Below are 18,662 nucleotides of genomic sequence, written 5' to 3'. Positions count from 1 at the left end.
GTGTACTAGCGTACTATAATTTCCTGTCGTCTGATGTCTGGTATTATTTATTATTTTCATTACTTTCTGTACTTTCTGTATTTTGATTGCTCTATCTTATCTGGACTGCTTTCGTTACTTGCTTTTTCTTATTGCTTTGAACTTCTTATTCGTATCTGACTTCCTTTTTTTGATTTTACTGAGTCGAGTGTCTTTCGGAAACAACCATCCTACCTTGGTAGGAGTCATGTCTGCATACACTTTACCCTCCCCAGACCCCACGTTGTGGGATTTCACTGGGGGTTGTTGTTGTTTTACATTATCATCGTGAGTATCTAAGTCATGTGAGAAGAAAAATGAAAAACTAATCATGCTTAAGAATCCAACAGCAGTGAGTTCTTACTTCTTATATATGGTCTCATTAACCTTACCCTTGTCTAGGGATAGCAATAGGACGAGGCGGGTTGGGACATGTCAAAAGTCGGCTTTGGAGAACAGCAATAACTAGAGCTGAAACATCAGTGAATCTGTTGTTGAAGAATGAGTGCTGAAAATCAATGAAGTAATTTTATTTATCACACGTCTTTAAACTATACAAGATGCAAAACATAAAAGGTTTCAATAGTACTATATGACTAGTCTATACAAAAGAAGTATACAAGAAAATTTTACGCTGAGATCAGGTTTACGAGCTGGTAAACACAAATGTTTATGCAATGTCTAACGCTACATAGAGTAATGAGTTATATGTTGGAAATAATCTGCGCTTCTTAATTTTGTGAGAGCTTTTCGTTCTATTCTCCTAATCCATTCTTTACTAACTCCATAAAGCCTCCCAATCTCCTCCAGTGATTTGCGCTGATGAGTTTCAAGACCAAACCTAAAATATATTACTTGCTGCTCTTTTGGATCCAAGCTTTCCAAAAGAGCATACATATTGTCTATTACGTCTTGCCTCATGACAGTTTCCTCTGGGCTTGTAATTGATTTATCAGGTGTGAGTTCCTGCCAAGCAATGAGTTAATCGCGTTACGATACTTTTCCAGAAAACAATGTAGCAGGGAAAGCCTAGTTAGATAGAATGGTAGAAGTGCTTAAGGTACATTTCTACTTTCACCAAACAAAGATATGATGCGAGAAGAAACGGGTTTATGCACATTCTTCAAGCTGTCATATCATTACGTCCGAAATCAACACAGATAAGCAGACCTGTTTAAAAGGAAAAAAAAAAAGAAGAGAGGGACACAGATTTTTACCAAAACTTTTGCACTGATGCAATCTCCAACTTTCTGATCAATTGAACCAACAACTCTCAGACATTTACTAGCCATTGCAATCCTAGCTGTTGATAGACCCGTGAACTTGGCAATTTCATCATCAGCTGGAAACTTTCCACGGCTCCTACTGAGAGTTTTTCGAGCTTTATGTATCTGATTTATTACTTTGCATATTGTGAACTGCATGATAACATTGAAAAGAAAGAGAGAGAAAGCTTTGTTATACCTAGATGAAATTGAAAGAAGATGAGTAAAATTTCCTTCAGAAAAAAATACATACGGGAATTCGAACCCCTCTAGCATGTTGTGCCACCAATTTTGACAATGATTTTCGTATCCAATACTGAACGTAAGTTGAGAATTTGTATCCCCTAGTGTGGTCAAATCTTACAGCACCTTGTAGAACACCCATGTTTCCAGCCTGTAGCAAAACAATTGAAAGGAAAAAGTAAATATTTCAGCTAATATGACATCCAAAGATAGCTTCCAGCATATAGTAGTTTTCCTCTTCCAGCTAATATTTATCCTGATTTAATTGTGAATTTCCTACTTCTATTCTTTACTATGTGCAAGCAACTTGATGCAATAGGGTTGCATCACGCGAGCAAAGTGCATTTCCAACATATGGCGAAGCTCTTAAAGTTCTACTTCTTAAAATGATTTAAAAAAAATATTGGATTTCAAGCAGAAGGGTGTATTTGTACTACTGCCTCTATGCCTAAAGTGGGATTATATATGGAGTTAATAAAGTCATTCCAATAAGATATGGTTCACTACCTGAATTAAGTCTTCAAATGCCACTCCAAGTCCCCTGTAGTTTCTTGCCAGATATAAGACTAAGGACCGTGTACTTTTCAGAAGCTCATCCCTGCAATACCAACCAAAATGCAAGCGCTGCTGCAACTCCTTCTGTTCAAGCCCAGAAGCTTCTGCCCAACTACTGAAAGTAGCTACTCGACCAGTTTCTTCTTCAAGGATTGACCTGATTCTTTCCAATTGTGCCACCAACTGTTTTATAGTGAAGAATCAAATTAATACGTGCTTTGAATGTTTAAGAACTGTAATACAATATATCTTAATAAAAACTGGAGACAACCTTAACACCTCTTGACATTTCTGCCTCATTCTTAGCAATTTTGTGTCTTTTATTTCTAGAGGCATGAGTTCTTTTCCCAGAATGGAACTTTGGCTGTTGCAAATCCTCCTGGATGTTTTTGGAATGCGGCTGCACTGTAATAATGTCTTTAGCATTTCTTGATGCTCTGTTTCTTCTTGACTTCCTCTCTTGTTTTTTCCTAGAACGTACGACAACCTTATCTATTGCATTTCCAACAAGTTCGTGTTTCTCAACTTCTTTAATAAGCTCCCTTGGCACGTCAAGAACTTTAGGAAAAGTAGAAGAATGATGTGTCCTTGAGAGACAAGTATGAAAGAATTCTAAAGCTCCAAGCTTTTCTAGTTGCACCAAAATATCTCTTTCTAATCTTGACATCTCGGAATCAGCAAACATGTTTTCCAGAAGATCAAGATTTTTCATCAGTAAACTAAAATGAGGAGATTTGGTTGTGTTCAAATATGTTGGTTTCTCCCCATTAGGTGATATCCCAATCTTATCACTGCCAATATCTTCATATACATTGCTAGGGGACCCTCTGTCGATTCGCGTCTGATGAAAGAGAGTACAAGTAAGCAATGACATGCAAATAATAGAACAGACTAACAACGAGAAGATACTCCTTAAGATAGGCTTTACTTCTAACAAAGAGAAGATGAAAACCTTTATTTCTGTAGTTATTGATGTATCACTAGTCCACAGTTGGGGGTCAGATAAGCAAGTCTGCACTCTGAAAGGATCACTATGTGAAGGTTCACAGTCCCCGTTGATAAAAGGTTTGAGAGACCTAGCTGGATCATATAAAGCCTCCCGTCCTTTGACTGTATATGAAGATGAAATGGAATTAATAAAAGAGTCTCTGTGGGTGAGAAAATGAAAATTGACTTGACTAATGTTGAAGACTATACAATTAAAATGACATGTTCAGGTTAATTTGGTTCAGAGGCATGTGGGACCAGATTGAAGGAATATCTCGTGAAGTTACAGAACTGAATTGTTGTGTTTCTTCAACACTATATCAGCAGCACGTTGTTTATAGCAGAAACAAAATTCCAAAATTACTTTAAGCATAAAAGAATTTCAAGTACCCATTTTGTACTATCGGTCAAATCTCGTCAACGAGGAACTAGGACGTTTGGTCCCCAGAACCATAAAAGTCACTTATATTTGGTGTGAACATGAGATGTTAAAAGGAAGAGACGATCAATTTGTTTACAGAACAATAGTGGTGGAGACAAGTTATTTTGGATTATAACCAACTACAACAAAGTGTAAGGTAATATGATGCAACCAGAAATTCTGTTTTGAATTCTCTCAAAGTTAAGATATATGCATTTGGAAAAGATAGAAACAGTGACAAACTCGCTCAAGTTCCCCATATAATTGGATTAGTTTAATCAATATGGTCTACAACAACATACCTAGAGTAATCCCACATGTGGAGTTTGCGGAGGGAAAATCAATATAGTCTGCTTATCACATATCACACTAGTACAATGAGAAAAGGATCTTGTAGCATCCAATGGATTTCATCATTCACTCAGAGGAAAAAGAACAGAAAAAGGAATGGACGATCATTATACGTCATGTTGATCGTTTTTGGTAAATTGGTAAAGGAAAGAAACTTTTATAAGTTGCATGTAATAGCTTGCTCTAAAAATACTGTTGAAGCACTAGCACACTAAGAGAACTGGGGTATAATTTGAGTATGGTAACACTCTCTGAACAAAGGCAGCATAGCTTCATAAACTGTTGGAAGTAATCTCTGACATTAAATTTTGCATGAATAATCTGGTGTCCGATTGTAATTTTTGGCTTTTACATTAGTAATATTCTCATTAATTATGTGGTCATTCATGTATTATACGTAGAATATTCTTCATGCTATTACTTTTTATAGTAACCATCTCCTGGTTGTTAGAATGAAAAACATGTCTATACTACCACTAGGTCAGAATGAGACTCCAAGGTGGATATGGCTTATGAGTAGTAGGTTGCTTGCACCCACAGCATTCAGCTCGACGTGTATTTATACTATGCTCGCACTAATCTTCACAAAGATTAGTAGGTGTTCGGATTCTCCAAAAATACACTACTTTTGGTAAATTCGATGCACACTTGCTGACATTTTTGAAGAGTCTTAAGCAACTTAGCCTAGACACCACCGTTATATAAAAAAAGAAGAAGAGGTAAACCATATTACTGGATCAACTGAAATAAAGCAACTAATCACATATCCACATACAGTTCTTGATCATGATGAAATGGAACAAGGATGAAGACAAATCCAACAATTCAACACCAAACAACTAGGTTTCAACAAATGAATGATTGATCCATCAACAAATTCCCTCTTTCCCTAGAGGGATTTTGCCTCAAAGTAACATAAGCTAAAATCTTTACTACTGAAAGAAAAAGGTAGAATCTTTAGATGTACTCACAAGAATGTGAAGAAGGCCATGATGATGAATTGGAGGAGAAAGGGGGTTGGACAGAGAAACCCCATTTGAGGTGCAGCCTAAAACCCATTTGCCAGAAGGGGTTTGGATGCAAGGAAAAAACTTGGAGTTGGATATACAGGTATTGTCAGACCTGAGCCACTGGTTTCCCATCGATTTGTTTTGTGCTGGCTCCCTCTTCCTTCACTAGTTCTATTGACTATATCCACAATTTCCATTTTCTCTCTCTAAAAAGATACTTTTTCTTTTAAATTTGATATTTTGTAGTTACACCAAAATTAAAAAAAATAAAAAAATGTAGTTTTGTCTTTTTGAGATTTCGATTTTTCTTTTAATCATTTTGTTTTGGATGAAAATCACTTTCCTCCTTCAATTTTACTTTAAAAATCAAATACTTTATCCCACTTAAATGGCAGAAACCCTTTCCTTTCAATGATAATTACAATTCATATTTATAAAATCAATTTAATTAATCCATTTTGATAAGTTGAATCACTTAGTATTTTAATTAGGTAAACATAAACTTCAATCTTTTTGTAATTCATAAAAATATAATTAAATATAAATATCCAGAAAACCAACTCGAAAATGCTCTCAAAGAGTCATCGTACGTTGAATTCATAAGACCATATATGGGATCTTCAATTATTTACTTTTAAATTTCCAATGGTCAAAAGCATTTGAAGCCATAGACTCATTGCTATAGGTGTTAATTTCATATGCACAGTGAATAAAATAGGAATTGAACAGGGAAGCTAAATAGTTTGGGTTTTTTCTGATCACGATAAACAATACATGTCATTTTACTTTTTCCCATATAATTTTATTAACCCCGTTGTTCATTTTTATCTGCAATGTTTGATTTGAAACACCTCGAAGTAATTAATAAAATTATAAGTTTACTATATTATTTTTTTGAATATAATAAATTTAATAATTTAAAAAATGTAAAAATAAATGATACTAAACAATAAGGATAAAATGGATATAAAATAATAAATTATGTCTTGATTTTTTAAACTGAATAAGTAATATATATATGTATGTATGTATAATAGACAAATAAAAATGACCAAAAGAAAGTAATACTCCAGAAATTTATCTCACCAACTTTGAAATACCCCATGGATCAAATCTTCCACTCATTCACCACTTCATTGTTTTTGTTAAAAACATCCAAGTGTTGCATTGTTTTGAAACATGTTCAAGTGAAATATATCTCAATAAAAAGTGTGTGCGCTTCTGTGTGGGTGAGTTGCGGGGAGGGGGGGGGGGGGTGTTGACACAAAAACTATACAAATGTATTAAGAAAATAATTAAAAATAAATAAAACTTTTTTCACAAGATTTAAAGTTTCTTGGTTTTAGGAGATTAAAGTGGGTCAAGACAATTTATTCAATTCATTTTAAGTAAACAACACAAATTTCACTAATTTAGGGTCTAATCACATGCCTTCATTTTAGTTTTTGAAATTACATTATGTATCAGATTTATTGCACCAGATATGTATTTGGCGCCCTCAGATACATATATATATCTCAGATACATGCAGGTGAAATTGGTGTAATATGTTCTAGATATATCGTATCCAAGCATGAGTCACACATACCTGGGATACCCTAAGTCTCTTGCTCGCCTCTCTCTTATTTCGCTCGCCTCTCTCCTCTATCACTTGGCTCTCTTGCTCACCTCTCTCCCTATCTTGGTTGTCTCTCTCCCTATGTATATACATTTCAGAATGTAGCTGGAATATATTTGGTATCCCAGATACATGTATTTAGTGTGATTTGCATGTATCTGGGATACACTGACTCTCTCATTTGTCTCTCGCCTATCTCGCTCGGCTCTCTCCTATTTTGCTCGCCTCTCTCCTTTCTCGCTCACCTCTCTTCCTATGTATTTAAATTTTTAGAATGTATCTGGTAGCAAATATACATGTATTTAATTTATTTTATACATGTCTAACTTGAAATATGAAGGAGTGGTTTATCTGATTTGAAATCTAGTACAAAATTATCAATTAATGAGACAATATATAATTATTTCAAACTAGAAAGGATTAGTATATACGGTAGAAATGATTGTGTAATTAGGTAGTTAAAGGATGTGAAGGAGCGACAAGCCTTATGGAGGGTGAGAAAGATATTTCATATGAGGAAGTACTAGGGAGTATTAGCTCACAATTCTTAGGCAATCAATCCAGTAAAATACAAAATCAAAGTAGGATATCAGACAATAAGAGGTGTAGTTAAACATGTATTTTGGAGGGGTTAATGTGTCACAGTGTTGCTAGTCCTAAAAATGTATTTATCGATCTTATGGCTAGCAATGTGGGGGCAATTGAGAACTCAAGACTTGGTATTGAGTTAGGGCATACCTACGTGTATCCTAATTGTAACGATCCATTTCCGTCGTTATGGATAAGCTAATGTGGAAGAAATATGGGCCAAAAAGCTTTTGAGTAGTAACTTAGAAATTTTGAGAGTAGGCTAGACTTGGATGAAATTAGAGTTAGATGACATCTAGGGTAATCCAGTAATATATTAGGATTGGTTTCTGGGTTTTGATTATTTCCAATAATATATTAGGATTGATTTCTGGGTTTTGATTGTTTGAGTTGATAGACAAGACATTAAGGAGCTCGTACGACTTTATGGAATCGAATTCAGGCAAGTGGAATGCACAAAATTGATCTTGTCGTGAAAGGGTTATTTTAGAACGTCAAAGTTTGAGGTTGTGTTGTGAAATGAAGGTTGGGATGTAAAATCTGAGTTTCTATCTCTGTACAATCCGCTATAGAGGGAATACTACTACTATGGCGGGATAGGTCGCTATAGCGGTCCAGTTGCGGGTTTTATTAGGGAAAGGTCCCAAAAATGCTATTATTTCTACAGTTTCATTTTGGAAGAGCTAACGGTGACTTAAGGCTTTTTTTTATGTTTTTCACCAATATATTTAGTAAAGGTAAGTCATTCATTCCTCTAACGTGTAATTCGATTCTTAGACCTTAGAATTTATAGGAATTCACTTAGGGAAAATTTCGGCTGAAATTAATGATGGAAAAAACCCTAACTGGGGAGATGATCATGAAATTGGCCAAGAATTAGGATTTTGATATAATCAAGATAAATTAGGTCATTGTTCATTGATTATATGTATTCTTTGTATATTTTAGATCAAGAATGAGCCAATGCATTGGAAAAAGGAAATGCTCCATTTCATTAGACTTTCTAAGGCCTATTTCGAGGTAGTTGATGGTTGTATTTTTCCGTTGTGTTATATGTGCTTGTTAAATACTTCACTATTATTTCATGCTTAATATATGATTAGGATATAAAGAAGAATATGAATTGAAATTACGTATTGTGATCAAATTGCATGTAATGAATATATTACTTGGTCGTGCAAGTATTTGTGCATATTTATTATGGTTGCGATTGTGATGTGTGAATTCATGTTGGATCAGAAACCACGCCGGTACATTTGGATCGGGTACCACACTAATATAATTGAATCGGGTGCCACACCGGCATATAATTAGACCGGATGCCATGACGACATATAATTTTATCGGGTACCATATTGGTACACTAACTATTGGAATGGGTACCACGCCAGTACACTAATAGTTTGGGTATGGGTTGGCATAATGATTAAGAGTTGGCATAACTATGTCATGTTTACATATTTTTTTGCCTTACTATGTTCTGGTTTCTTGTGCATATTTCATTTACTGGAAATAGCCGTGTGATCCTACTAGTACACTGTGGTTGTATACTGATTCTGCACTTGCTTTTTTTGTTGTTGAGTACAACGCATCTTCAGGCGGCTTTTGAGAAACCTCAGTTAGGAGATCACTTACCGACGAAATCAAGGGTGAGACAATTCTTTCATGCTTTCATAGATTCATCTTGGTTCTTAGTCCCTTCTCTTCGAGCTTAGACTTTTTCAGACTTTTATTTTTCATTTACTGTTTCAGGGTTGCATCCCCTTACTCTAGGTCTTTAGTAGAGTTTTGGCACAATGACTTTAAGGTTCTAGGGAGTTATCTTCTGCATTAATTTGTTAAATTTCCTGAGTTTATGGGAACTCAATTTTTAAACTATATTTAATCTATTTTCACTCGTTAAATGCATCTTTGGGTTTATAAGTTTGTTCTAGTTTGGTCAGTTTTGGTTCTCCTAACATAGGATTAGTGTGAGTGTCTCTCACGATGGATCGGGGTCGTGACAAAAGTTTATATCATAGCACTAGGTTCGTTGATCTCGTTTTACCAAAAAAAGACTAGTAGAGTCTTGGGAATGGTACAGAGTTGACTATACTTTCTTCGAGAGGCTACAAGACTTTAGAAAATTTCTCAATCTTCTTTCTATCGTCGTGCTATGACTTGATTCCAATTGGTATCTAGCGATCCAAATTAATATCTAGTATCTTTCACTCTTTCATGCGTAGATGGTTAACACGCGATGCTGTTTTAAGGGTCAGTAGTGAGAGGACGCGATTGAAGTCGAGGTAGAGGAAGGGGCAGGGAAGAGGCCAAGGAAGAGCAAAACCCACTAAGGGTGAAACTGAAGTTGAGAACGTACCAAGGGAAGAGGACCCTCCCGCACCCCAGACTGAGGTGGAAAAGAATATGGAGATTGAGATCGCGGAGGATGCAAAATTGGAGGAGGGAACATAGGCTGAGACTAAAGGACTTCTCCTTTTGGATTTGGGGATGGTTTAACAGGTATTGACTTTTTTGAATGGGTTGGTTGGTTTTAGAGCCACTCCCACGGTGCAAGTTGAGAAAGTTCCAGTCACTTATCCAGTTGCTGCTATGGTCCCCAAGATGGATAGAGTGTTAGGTACTGATGCCTTTTTCTATCCACTTTTGGGCCCAGTGATGACTGGCTCTGAGCAAGAGATGCTGACTACGTTCTTAAAGCTAAAGCCTCCCATGTTCCATGGTTCTAAGAATAAGGATGTTTATGAATTCATCTTGGATTGTTATGAGAGGCTTCATAAGTTAGGTATTGTGTACTAGCATGGGGTTGAGTTAGTGACTTTCCAGCTTCAAGGCGAGGCAAAATAGTGGTGGAGAGACTTTGTGGAATGTCGATCATCAGTCTTGACACTACTCACTTAGACCAATTCCATGCCTTGTTTTTACAGAAATATGTGCCCCAGATTTTAAGAGATCAAAAGAAAGATGAATTCATGGCTCTTGAGCACGATGGCATGACTATAGCCACTTATGAGGCTAAGTTCCATGCTTTGTCTCGATATGCTATATAGTTGATGAGCACTGATGAAGAGATGATTCGATTGGTTGTCAAAGGTTTGAATCCAGAATTGCAGGTTTATTCTATTCACATAACCTCTGTAAAATAGAAGTTTCAATGAAGTAACTGATTTTGTGAAAAAGTGGAAAGACTTCGACGAGATGGGCAAGACAAGGCCTTGGTGAAGAATCCAAAAATACGAGTAACTACAATAGTTCCTACTCTAGAGGTTTAGGTCGGTAAACATTTATAGCCTAACCGATCTAGTCAGATGTTACACCCCACACTCTTGATCTCGGAATGTCTCTTAAGCTTCTTAGAATTTACTATGTGAGTCAGATAGTCTACAATGTTATTAAACAACTCAAAGGAAGGGAGAATGTGACACCCCATAGTAGGGAAGCTTGGAAATAAGGTTATGAGGAGTCGAAAGAAGTTGAAGGCCAAGTAAGGAGTCGTAGGACTCGACTTACCTACGTAATCTACTAACTTAGAAGTCGTACACACTTAAGCTACTTGAGTACACGTCGATCTTAAGTAGCAAGGAGTGCATAGGCTCTTGAAGTAAGACGAGATTAAAAGCTCACAAAAAAGAAATAAGGAAACGACGCGCCTACTCGAAGCAAGTAGGTGATGCACCTACTTAGGGTCAAGTAGGTGACGCAGCAGCTTGGGGTAGACCCCACTGCCATATGGCAGCATGTGATTGGCCGAATAGGTTGAGGTGGCATCCTAGGGGCTGCCACGTGTCACCCTAGGGGGCTGCCACATGGAACCTTCTAAAGAGGGGTATATATATGTGTGTTAAGTGACTCTTAGTCACATTTCTCATCCAAATCTTCAGCCAAAATAAAGGAAAAAAACGTGAAGAACAAAAGGAGAAAAAACGTTGGAAGAAAAAGAAGGGCAGCCATGGTTTTAAGAAATTAAAAGTAATTTCTTTAATTTTTCTCCATGAGTTAGTTATCTACGGTATTTCTCAACCACATGGATATGTATATATATATCTTACGATGTATACGGAATTATTTCTTCAGCTTTACCCCTAGAAAAGTAAGAAAGAAGAAGAGAAAAACGTTGGAGGGAAAGGGGAGGAGCTACGGGTTTGGGGGCTGCCAAGGTAAGACTCCGAGTTTTATTCCATGAATTAATTATTTGAGGTTTTCCACGGTTATATAATAGTGTTTTATAACCAAAAATTCTAATTTGGGGCAGCGGAGAAGGGACATAAACAGCCCGCTTAATTTCAGCACGTTTGGAGAAGTTCCGAGTTGCAATTTGGCAGTTTTGGCCAATTTCGGGTAAGGTAAGGTTTCGCCTCTTAATTTAGAGTTTATGGTATTGTTAAGAAGTGTATTATATGTTGTTTAAGTGTCTGGAAATGTGAAAACATCATAGAGATGCTTGACGTTCGAAATAAACTAAGTTGGAGTTGTTAAAGTTGAATTGTCGTCGAAGTAAAGGGTTGTGCTTGTGGCGTACTGCTGCAGGTGTGTGGGGGTTGTGTTGCAGGGACTAAATGTATTCTAAAATGGGTGTGGTTACTTCTTGTTTCATCCACACGACCCCTCGTTTCGTAGAATTAAAGGTGTTATAAAATAAAGGCTAGACACCCTATTTTGATATCGTAATTCTAAGCGAGTCGTTTGGAGTTTATGTTGTATATTGTTGGTGTGAATTGCTTAAACGTATGCTGAAGGTTTTTGTTGTTGGTTGGATGTAGTGTTTAGGGATCTAATTGGAAATTTGGATAGAGCACGTTATAGGGGAGGTTCTGCCCAATTTTCGTTAACGCCTTAACTAATTAAAGAACTAGTTGAGGAGACGAACAAGGAAATAGATTCCATTAATACTAAGGTGCAACCTAAGATGCTGGAAAGCTAAGAGTGGTTAATATTCGTATTACTTTCATGTTGAATAGGTTCAAAGGACGACGAGGCGAACGGGATTAAGAGTAACTCATAAGAGGTATGTAAAGCTTTCTCTTGGCATGTTTTTGGCATAGTGTGTAAAGCTATCTTTCGTTCCTGTTGGCATGTCTTAGACTTAGGTAGATTGTGGATGAAATGTGGGGATAATTCCATTCCCAAAACTCCAAGTATGCCTCATAATCCCTGTCCACTGCTTAGTATTGGAACCCCTACAAGAATTGAGTATTGCCTATTAAGGCTTCTATATGTTAGAAAGTAGTATGTGGAAAACTATCTCTTCCTTATCTTCATATGTACTTGGAATGAAAATGAGGTTATGATGCCATGATTGTTCACCGAGCCCCAGGCTGGGACGGGTACGGAATATACACATGATGACCACAGGAAGGAAAGTACAAACTATATAGAGTTTATTCTCTTTCTTCTTCTGGCATGTCTTAGTTGTAAGTTAAACATGATATGAGTTCTGGGGTAACTCCATTCTTAGCATCTCTTATTTACTTCTGAATATCGAACTCCTATAATAGTTGAACCATTTCCCTAGAAACTTCTATATGTTAAAGAGGTACCAAATGTACTGGCTCTAAGTCTTAAAGACTGTATGATACTAACTGTTTTGAGTCCATAAACGATTTGGCCCTATGTTAATACATGTCTAGGGTCTCCGAGATTACAATTGAGACAGCCCAGAATGGAATTTAGAGGACACTCGAGATGCCTGCACCACAACTCGGGTCCTCAGGCAAAAGGTTAACTTTCTTATTCTATTGAGTCTCCAATATTGATTTAAACTACATATAGTTACTCACTACTCTACTGTGTATACTGTAGCACTTCTTTCACCGAGTCTCAGGCCAAGAATAGTAATCGTGCACAATTCACTGCATTGTCCCCCGCCCCTTACTAGAGGGCCGGGTACGTATGTATATATGTGATGATATGATGATGTGTTGTAATAAGGTGGTGATGGCACAGGGCCTATGATGGTTTTACCGATCTATTCACCGGATCCCTGGTAGGGCCAGCTATATGGTATAATTTGAACATGCATGCTTTTGTAATTCACAAAATACAGGTGCAGATTTCTGATTTGATATTTTATCCCATGTTCCCCTATCTCAGATATGCTTTCAGTTGTATTATGTTATGTTTTGCATACTTAGTACATATATCGTACTGACCCCCTTTCTTCGGGGGGGAGGGGGGGGGGGGGAATTTCATGCCTGCAGGTACAGATACAGGTTTTGGAGTCCGTCAGCCTAGGATTCCGCTCAGCTCAGCTAGAAGAGGCTCCATTGTATCAGAGCCTAGTTGTTGGCACTGGCCATCGATGTGTAGTATTATTTTGTTATTCAGAGGTACGGCGGGGGCCCTGTCCCGCTATATGTTGTCATTAATATTGTTAGAGGTATGCAGACATGTATATGTGGGTTGTATATGTCAGTTGGTTCAGCTGGGTTTGTGTGATGTATTATACATATTATTATGTTATGGCAGCCTTGTCGGCTTGCGTGCCCTTTCATGTCATGATACAAATGAAAGAGGCTATAGATATACGAAATGTTATGACCCATGGGGGTTCTCATATACGTATCATATTTTTTGTAGTCCGATTCGACTACACTTGATTTATATGCACTGTATGTCTATAGTTTGACTTGACCACATCTGATAGATATGTATATGGAGGTCCAGGTCAGACCCCAGTCGCAGCCTACGGGGTTGGGTCATGACAGAAGTGGTATCAGAGCAGTTCATCCTTGGAGTGTCTGCAAACCATGTCTAGTAGAGTCTTGATTATTGATGTGTTATGCGCCACATCTATGAACAAGAGGCTACAGGACATTTAGAATGTTACTTTTCTTCCATATTTGAGATCGTGCTATAGACTCGAGTCATAGGATAATTTCTTATACTAACCTTGGATCTTAATAGAAGGACGACATCAACTGAAAGAAGTAATTGACGACATGGGACATTACGAAGCACGTAGGTAAGTAAAGTAAAGGCACGGAAGATATCCGTCGGGTTAGGTATTGAAGTACTATTAAAATGTAAAGTTGAAACCTGAAAGGAAAGCAGACAGGAAGTGCAATAGATGCAGTTTGAAGTTAGACATACGAGGTAAGTCTAGTATTTTTATATTATTATTGACGTTGAAAGCCCTGTGTGGCTGCGATATGAGATGATATTGAAAGTCCAGTGTGGCGGTAATACGATATGAATATATATATATATATATATATATATATATATATATATGTTGGCCATGTGAGCCATTGTTGGTATTTTCTGCATGCAGGTTGTGGGATAGTAAGAAATATAGAGGAAACTCTGCCCAATTTTTTCTAAGAAACTAGAAGGTCGATATTGATGTGGTAAACTAAAGTTGGAAAAGACTTAGGACCCTAAGGAGATGAGCTAGGGAAGACTGGTAGACCTGGATAGAATGACATATTAAGGCACCGACTGACTTGAGATACATGGATAACCTGTGATGGGCTATTATTAAAAGAAGTAACGGTATGATTAAGACAAGGAAAATAGAATTGTGACTGATATGAAGTACTAATAAGACAACTTGGGAGATATTGAGGATGGGACCAACTAAGAAGGGCCAATGTCTAACGATCGGGTCTCATTTTTGATGAAAAGTACCATGCCCTCAACCCTTAGCTGTGAACTAGATAATTCATCCACAACTTGAGGATTAACCTGGAAGGGAACCATGGAAGTTAAACATTAAGAAGTATTGTGATGTTTAAAGGACTCTAGTTTTCTTTTAACAGTGGTTGAAAAGTGTTCTATGATAACAGTTTATTAGTTTCCCATCAACTAATTGGAGAAAGAAATTCTAATAGAAGCACCCCCAGAGAGATATCATGAACTGAATATGAGTATGGATTTAAAGGTATGGTATAACAGTACGGGGAAAAAGTGAGACCGTTAATAAGGCGCACTTGGTAGATGCTAACTAAGTTAAAAGCCTGCGTTGAGTACGCAGCAAGAGCATGAAGCTTAAGATATAAAGGAATGATGCGGGTACACAACGTCGCCCCGAAAATAATGGAACTCTTAAGAGATAAAGACGACAAACTTAAGGAATAAATGGCACAACTTCTATTCATCCCAAGAAATAAAGGATATAGGTTGGGAAAGCCACTACTCCAAGAGAACCTTGGACAATGAATGTCGGAATACAAATATTGCCTAGTTAAAAGAAAATTTAGAATGGCTACAAGTGTATATTAACTTTTATAAGGATAAGTAAAATGTGTCCTTGGGTGAGTTGTTCCATGGGTCCCATTACTTAAGTACAAATTAATAGAGGAGATGTCGCACTATGTATGGAAAGGTTCCAGTCGCTTTGTGATTTAGCCAAGGTTCTGTACGTGGATAATCAGGTTGGCAAAAACAAATGCAGAAAGACGGGGAAATGATACAGAACCAAATAGACTGAGGAAGGAGACTGGACGAATTTGAAATTGGGCATAGAGACATAGATCAAGGTATAAGCGGATAAGGGTATAAGTACCCTCTAAAGGGGGGAAGCAAGTGAGAAAACTGCAAGGGTAAGATGGAGGCAATTGATATGGCAACATAATTGATATGGATGCTTAAACTTCAATAAGATCCTTTGTTAAATCAAGTTAGGAAGATTTGGAAGTCGTCAATAATTGGATGGAAGTCAGAATGCTATGCAAGATAGAGTTAAGAAGTTTTCAACAAGACCTTGAATGACATAACGCTAGAAGGTGAATGTGTATGAAAAGAAAAGGGTATAGCAATAAAAGGATATCAAATAACTCAAGAGACACTACGAAGGATAATGACACCATGCTGGGTCAAAAGTCAAATGTTGGCTGTAGAGTTGGTCGCAAATGATATTGCGATAGATAAATAACCAAGGAAAAGAAATAACAAGACTCCTATGGTAGGAGATAAGATGAGCAAGGAGTAAATAAGGAAATAGAAAGAAGTGCGACAAGGTATTTCTTGCACTCTCTCATATTCTCGTAAAGGTAAAGAATGACATGAGAATGTGTAAGGAAGGTTACAAGTGGGGGTAAGGAAAAATTGTGAAATAGTATAAATAAGACGGATATGACTAGCTGGTTACTATAGGATTGGCAAGATTATATCAAAAATTCCTTTAAAACTATGCCAGCTAATGATAGACAAAACTCAAAGTGGCTCTAAAGGTCACTATATGAACGAACTTTAGCGCTACTTAGTAGCCAACCCTAAAGAAGGGGTGCGTACAAAAAAGGGTGAATACAATAGGAGGAGTTAAACAAAAATGAACAAAAAAGGACCTGGTCGTAGTGGAACTAAAGATCTACCCCTATACCAGTTGCAAGATAATAGAGGAAAGGGCAAGGCAACACATAAAGACTAATGAGACGACGCTAAGATAAATCTTAGGCTAAGTTGAGTACCCCACACATTATTGCAAGGATTACTATGAAACACGACACGAGGACTTCCCAGGAAGGTCACCCATCCCAGTATAACTCTCGCCCAAGCATGCTTAACTTCTAAATTCTAATGAAATTTAGTACGATAGTGCGGGTGTGATCGCGCGAGATGGAAGAATCTGAACTAGCGGTGGAAAAACGACATGAGATTATGTTCCTGGAGTACTATAAGTTACATTGAGGGTATTGTAAAAAGGATTTAATCAAGACAAGAAGTATTAACTAATTGCTAATCGACGACGCACTTGAATGCCACAGTTCGTCAACATAGTACCAATTAATGAGAGGCAAACCACAGAATGGATATATGGGCCAGTGGGCGAGGAAATTTCGACACCACTTAGCATCCAACTCTGAGGGCAAAAAAGCAAAACCCCAAAGGTAAGGGTACCAGTTGATGTAATTTACGGAAGACAGGAAGTAATATATGAGGTCAAAAATTCCACAATATGACCAGGGATACTAGACTCACTTCGCACTCCATCGACAGATGACTCTGGAGGGAATGTTACCTAGGGATTAACGATATTAGCCCATGTTCCTTCAATTAAAGGCTACCTACTCAGCCGAGAAGGTATAAAATTATAGGGTAAAAGAATGGTAGGACCTTACGGAGTCCTCATAGCTATTATCCCAGACAAAAGAGACCAAGTTACAGTTAACCACTGAGAATCATTCTGCGAAGAAATTGGGAAGACATATAAGTCTTCGTATACTACTTTACCCTCAAACTTGATGAATAGGCTAAAACGTACCATTTAAATGCTAGAAGATATGTCATGAGCTGGTGTTGTTAACTTCAAAGGTAGCTGGGATAATTATCCATCACGGAGATGGTAGATCAGTTGGGGCTGAAGCCCTTTTAAGTAAGGGCATATATCTACTTAATTAATTTAAAAGGCGACCCGACGAGTGGAATGAGGGAAAGCGGCTCGATCGAACTTATCAAGTTTCCTATAATAATAATTACTACTTAAGTATCCCAATGGCCCCGTACAAGACTGGTAGAGCAAGACGTGTAAGTCCCCTATTGGATGGGTCGATGTTAGAAAGACTAAGCTAAAAAGGTCCCGACATGATTAAGCAAGCTATTGACTAATAGCCCAGAGTCGGCAGAAATGATATACAAATAATCGACATCGATATACAGAGTTCAAATTGATGATTGGATGTTCATAACAGGGTCACCTAGAAAAGAAAACTTAACCCAAAATATATTATACTGTGTCAAGTTGCTCGTAAAGTGGGTAGAGTGACCGGTAAGTTGAGCTTACCACCTTATTTGGAAACTATACGCCTAGTCCATCAGATAGGGATGCTTCACAAAGGTACTAACGAGCCACCCAGGGTATGTTCCATAGATGATGTCCAAGAAATGGAATCCTGTAAGGAACAACCTATCATCATCTTAAATCGGCAAACTAGAAGATTGTAGACTAAAGACGTGCCTTCCGTCAAGATATTATAGCAAAAACCAAAACCAGAAAATGGGATGACCTGAGGAATTGAAGCGGACATAAAACATAAGTATTCATACCTATTCTCGATTTCAACAGGTAACCCCAACTCCTAAAACTCGTATGTTAATTACTTAGATAAAAATATGTGTGATCGCAATAGAAAACAATCTCCATACAATTGGTATAAAGTCTTGAGGGAAGTTTTATTTAACATTCGGGGACGAATGTTCTAAAAGGGGAAGAATGTTACACCCCACACTCTTGAGCTCAAAATGTATCTTAAGCTTCTTAAAAGTTACTATGTGAGCCGGATAGTCTAAAATGTTATTAAACAACTCAAACGAAGGGAGAATGTGACACCCCATAGTAGGGAAGCTTGGAAATAGGGTTATGAAGAGTCAGAAGAAGTTGAAGGCCAAGTAAGGAGTCGTAGGACTCAACTTACCTATGTAAGCTACTAACTTAGAAGTCCTACACACTTAAGCTACTTGAATACACATTGAGCTTAAGTAGCAAGGAGTGCATAGTCTCTTGAAGTAAGACGAGATTATAGGCTCACGAAAGAGAAATAAGGAAATGACATGCCTACTCGAAGCAAGTAGGTGATGCACCTACTTGGACAAGCAGGTTATGCACCTACTTAGGGTCAAGTAGGTGACGCAGCAGCTTGGGGTGGACCCACTACCACATGGCAGCATAT

The 18,662-nt window shown here is 37.5% G+C and overlaps 1 protein-coding gene and 1 pseudogene across 1 annotated transcript; both read right to left on the bottom strand.

Moving 5' to 3' along the window:
• Window positions 1-524: 524 nt before the first annotated feature.
• Window positions 525-5,025, bottom strand: LOC129889269 (RNA polymerase sigma factor sigC). Its single transcript, XM_055964500.1, has 7 exons — window positions 4,812-5,025; window positions 3,034-3,191; window positions 2,353-2,922; window positions 2,034-2,264; window positions 1,537-1,677; window positions 1,236-1,436; window positions 525-984 (listed from the first exon to the last, which is right to left on the bottom strand). The coding sequence occupies exons 1-7, from the start codon at window positions 4,897-4,899 to the stop codon at window positions 706-708; spliced, it is 1,668 nt and encodes a 555-aa protein (XP_055820475.1). The 5' UTR covers window positions 4,900-5,025; the 3' UTR covers window positions 525-705.
• Window positions 5,026-16,490: 11,465 nt separating this feature from the next.
• LOC129890957 (5S ribosomal RNA) lies at window positions 16,491-16,610 on the bottom strand (annotated as a pseudogene).
• Window positions 16,611-18,662: the final 2,052 nt, after the last annotated feature.

Source organism: Solanum dulcamara, chromosome 5 (genome assembly GCF_947179165.1).
Source record: "Solanum dulcamara chromosome 5, daSolDulc1.2, whole genome shotgun sequence".
NCBI lineage: Eukaryota > Viridiplantae > Streptophyta > Magnoliopsida > Solanales > Solanaceae > Solanum > Solanum dulcamara.
The sequence above is the reverse complement of the archived record's forward strand: the minus strand, read 5'-3'. Positions and strand labels throughout refer to the sequence as shown.

Bases quoted from the DNA above. Each gene is read 5' to 3' on its own strand.
- LOC129889269 (XM_055964500.1), bottom strand. From the start codon at position 4,899: ATGGGTTTTAGGCTGCACCTCAAATGGGGTTTCTCTGTCCAACCCCCT. The intron at 3,192-4,811 runs GTGAGTACATCT...CTTCATATACAG, and splicing joins ATGGCCTTCTTCACATTCTT to TCAAAGGACGGGAGGCTTTA. The intron at 2,265-2,352 runs GTTGTCTCCAGT...ACTATAAAACAG, and splicing joins AAATGTCAAGAGGTGTTAAG to TTGGTGGCACAATTGGAAAG.